This window comes from Frankliniella occidentalis, unplaced genomic scaffold (assembly GCF_000697945.3).
Source record: "Frankliniella occidentalis isolate FOCC.00 unplaced genomic scaffold, Focc_3.1 Scaffold25, whole genome shotgun sequence".
NCBI lineage: Eukaryota > Metazoa > Arthropoda > Insecta > Thysanoptera > Thripidae > Frankliniella > Frankliniella occidentalis.
The window spans coordinates 1,057,922-1,061,931 of record NW_026267155.1 but is presented as its reverse complement, the minus strand read 5'-3'; the positions used below and the strand labels follow the sequence as shown (position 1 = coordinate 1,061,931).

The following is a 4,010-nucleotide window of genomic DNA, read 5'->3' as shown; positions in this document are numbered from 1 at the left end:
GATGAATGGATCTTAGCGTCACTTGCCCAAAAATATTACGTCTCTGAGTTTCAAAAGGCAATATTTTTCAGTACAGTAATATTGACTCTTGACAATTTACAGTCTATTGAAATGAAATTGGACAAAAATAAGTGTGCGACGCTGCTGTGGCAAATAAAATCCACATTGCCGTGTTGGAAAAGGAAAAGGCGTTTGATAGTTTTTGAACCCACCGCCACCCGTTGCCAAGCCGCGGCCGCGGCGAAAGTAGTGAGAGGGGAAAGAGAGGGAAAAGGGGGGCCGGGGAGAGATGCACTAGGTGGCACGGTCGCGTCTCCACGCCTCTGCCATCAGATGTTTACATAACCCCTTTTAAAAGCGCTACAAAAGTGCCACCTGCAACACGCGCACCTCTTTGTCCTGGTGCGCGACTGCCGCCGCCGAGCGGTGGTGACGATACGATCCGCTGCGCTCGACTCGCGGCGGGGTGTTACAGCCGCGGTAATGCATCACGCAAAGGTGTTACACGCACTTACACGGCGAGGTTGTCTCGTCAAAATCCCCAACCACCCTCTCGAGGTGTTAACGGACAGGATTATGGTTAACTGTTTTTCAAAGGTCGTTGAGACTCGCGGTGACGTCACAAAGAAACACGTTGTAAAGGGCGTTCGAACGTGATCACGGTAAAAACAAAGTCTGATTTTTTAAAGAAAACGGAAAAACTTTGAGGCACGCCTGGGTAAAACTCCTCAGACTGAGGAAATCTTCTCAAAAATGAAGGGAATTCTCAAATTATTTGAGGAGACTTTCTCAAAACCCGATGAGTTTTTCCTCAAATGGGGGAGTTCTCATAAAAGTTCTCAAAAAAGTTCTCAAAAAAAATCAGATATTGTTTTAGCCTGAATTCCCCTTTATAGACAGTGAAGTTAAGACGGGCGGACGGACGCCCGTCCGGCGGCGTTCTCGCGAGATGCTATCGTCGACCCTTATTGCGAGAGGTCGGACATTATTTCGAGAGATCGCCTCGTCCGGCTCCCCTCGCTTCTCTGGTTCCGTCCGTGCCAATCACTTCCCCGCCGGTGGAGCTGAGAGCGCCAGAGGCCATCAGAAGTAAATCAACAGTCCACTCGCCTCGGCCCAGACGCGCCCTGTGCCGAGCCCTGCCGAGCCCAAGAAAACGAAAGCGCCCATCGTCATAACCCTATCATCTGCAAATAATAAACTCATCTCCAGAAGTTTGGATTATTCACACCATTCGTAGAGAGCGAGACTAGGGGAGGTTGGTGGTTGGAAGGAGGCGGGAAAGGGGGAGGGGGCGACGAAAATAGTCGTGTAGACGCTGCGGAGGCATGGCACGGGGTAACGAAGGAAGATATCCGAGAGGTTCGAGTCGTTCGCCAAACTCGGTCTAGCCTCCTCCCCGGGGGGTGAGTGACCGCGCAGGACCCTGCGCCCGCGCAGAGCACCCCGCGCAGCACCCGGTACCCGCGAGCCGCCACCCCGCCCTCGGCGACAAGCGAGCAAGGTGCGGCAGAGCAGCGGGCGCGGGGGGTGAGCTAACACGGGGGCTTCCTGGACGCCGAACGGAGGTTTTCCCCCGAAGGTGTTCCTCAGGGGAGGGGGTGTTACTCAAGAGATGTTTCACAAGGGGGTGTTTCTCAGATGTAATCACCCCTCAAATGTGACCCTCAGAGGTGCTCCTCAGGGGGTGGTGGTCCTCGAATGTGACCCTCCAAAGGTGCTCCTCAGGGGGTGTCCCTCAGATGCGTTCCTCAAAGGTGTGTTCCTTAGTGGTGAGAGGTGTTGCCCGGGAGGTGTGCCTCAGGCAGGGGGTGTTCCTTGGGGAATGTGTATGTACCTCAGAGGTGACCCTCCGAGGTGTTCCTGGCCGTACACAAGGTCGTTTTCCTGAGCCCCAGCTTCGCCTATCACCGCCGCCCCCCGCACCCCGGCGGCCGGTTCAACGCACTCCCGTCCAGAGCGAATTATATCATCGCTAGCGCGCGGGAAAAAAAGAAGCTTACAAAACAAACGGTGCACGCGCGTGCCTGTAGTATACAGTGTGCGCGCCGCGGCGCGGCACGCCACGCCACGCCACGCCACGCCGCGCCACGCCACGCCACGCCACGCCACGCCACGCCACGCCACGCGTACGCGCGCCGCGAGCCTAGCGGATCGCATTCGCGCTCTGACGTCTCTCTCGCACCCGGGGCGGAAAGTGAACGTCGCCGTGCCGCTGCTGTGCCCGGCCCTGCGTGTCATTCACCCTGACAGTGGTCCGGCTGCGTCCGTTTGGGCCCCGGCTAGGCTAGGGGCTTGGGGGAGGCCCCCCGCGGCGGCGGCGGTGGTGGCGTTTCGGACGCAGCCTCGTGCTCTAGCACCACCACCGGGGCGGCGGGATGACCGAGAGGGTGTTGTTTGAAGCAGCCGCCGACGGCCGATCCGCGAGCCGCACTCAGTCGCGCTGCAGGTGGTGGCGCGTTGTGGTGATCGGGGGCGGCAAACGAGTACACGGCGGACCCGACCACAGGTTAGTGTACCCGCGGACAGCCGGCCGGGCCCTTCAGGTGAGGCGAGGACCGCCCCCCTCCCCTCCCGCCCCGGTGCGGGGGAGGACGGGCGAGGGGGAGGGAAGGCCCAGCTCGCTCAACAGGTGCCGGGCTCGTCTCCGGGGAGCGCTAGGGAGTACACGGCCCCAGGCGCGCCCGGCCGCCGCGACACCGCCCTCCCCGCCCCCGCCGCCGGGCTCGCGCGCGGTCGGTGACACCGAGCCGGCCGCGAGATCACTTTCCCTGTCGAGATGGTTCGCGCGAATCTCGGCTGCCCGCTCCGCAGCAGGAAGCGAAGCGCACAGCCACCGGCTCGCGGTCCACTCCACCTTCCTTCTTCCCCCCCCCCCGGCCCTCCTGCCTTCCCTTTCCCCGCCCCCTCTACCTCGTTCCCCGCGACGCTCGCTGCCCGCGCGCTCTGTCGGCGAGCGGACGGAGCTCGGGTCCTGCGCGCCACGGACTGGTGGCGCGCCCTGGCCGGCGGCGCCGCCAACCACGGCGCCAGGCGCGCGAAGCGGCTGAAGTTTGAAAGTTTGAGAGGGGCACAGCGGCGGCGGCGCGGCGGCGCACCGCCCGTCGGGCTGCCTCTGGCACTTCTAAGCAGTTGCATAAAGAAAGAGTGACATTTTGGCACCACTATGTAGCACTGACCATTTTCTCACAAGACTGGCAAATGATGTCCGAAGTTGTTTTGCAGTTGCAGACGTGATTCGGAAGTTCAATCATTTTCAGTTTACTTGTGTAGTGACCATGGAGTACTCATACCATGTACTTATTATAACTATCCTGTTTGACATGCATATTTTACAGTAGACAGTGGGTTGTTCATTGACTTACGTTGATGGGGTAAAAATCTTCTAACTGTCGGTATAGAGCCTGAGTCGCTTTCAGTTTGACTTGTTCCCGCTGTTTCCACATTGGTTGGCTTGTCAACATTTGATTGATCTGTCGTACTTGGCCTTCTTCCTTGGAAGCTTTTCTGTAATCAAACGAATTACAGGGATATCTTAGAATTTCATTCTGATGGTTGTCATAGAGGGATCGTAATAAAGATTCAATAACTAACAAACTGAATGACAGAAATATTCAAACCTTTGGAGGTCTCATAACACCTCTCTCTTCATCTTCAATTCTTTTTCTCATTGATTCATAGGCAGCTATATTATCTAAAGTCATTGCATTTGGTACAGGAACTTTAGTCTTTCTTGAGTAGAGGGCTCTAAGAGGATCAAATTTGACCGACGTTAAATCTAAACTTTCATCACTGCTACTTGAGCATTCTTCTTTTTTCTGAGACATTATTACTAAACACTAGTAAATTATCTATGACATAGACTCAAACTGTCAAGTTTTAAAACTATTTTCGATCAGTCACAAATGGTTGTTTTCATTCGCTGGGCGACATAACCTTACTACTTTGATCCAGTGTTACCACACTGTAATTTCAAAACACATAAAAAATTCAAATTTTGTAAAGAAAAT

The 4,010-nt window shown here is 55.8% G+C and overlaps 1 protein-coding gene across 1 annotated transcript in view; it reads right to left on the bottom strand.

The window, feature by feature from the left end:
- Positions 1 to 3,982, bottom strand: part of LOC113212335 (U7 snRNA-associated Sm-like protein LSm11) — a 22,281-nt gene extending 18,299 nt beyond the window's left edge. Inside the window, exons 1-2 of the mRNA XM_026430988.2 lie at positions 3,621 to 3,982; positions 3,366 to 3,507 (exon numbers count right to left, since the gene is read on the bottom strand). Of these exons, the coding sequence (XP_026286773.1) occupies positions 3,366 to 3,507; positions 3,621 to 3,827 (349 nt within the window). The 5' untranslated portion in view covers positions 3,828 to 3,982. The remainder of the gene's footprint in view (positions 1 to 3,365; positions 3,508 to 3,620) is intronic.
- Between the last annotated feature and the right edge of the window lie 28 nt (positions 3,983 to 4,010).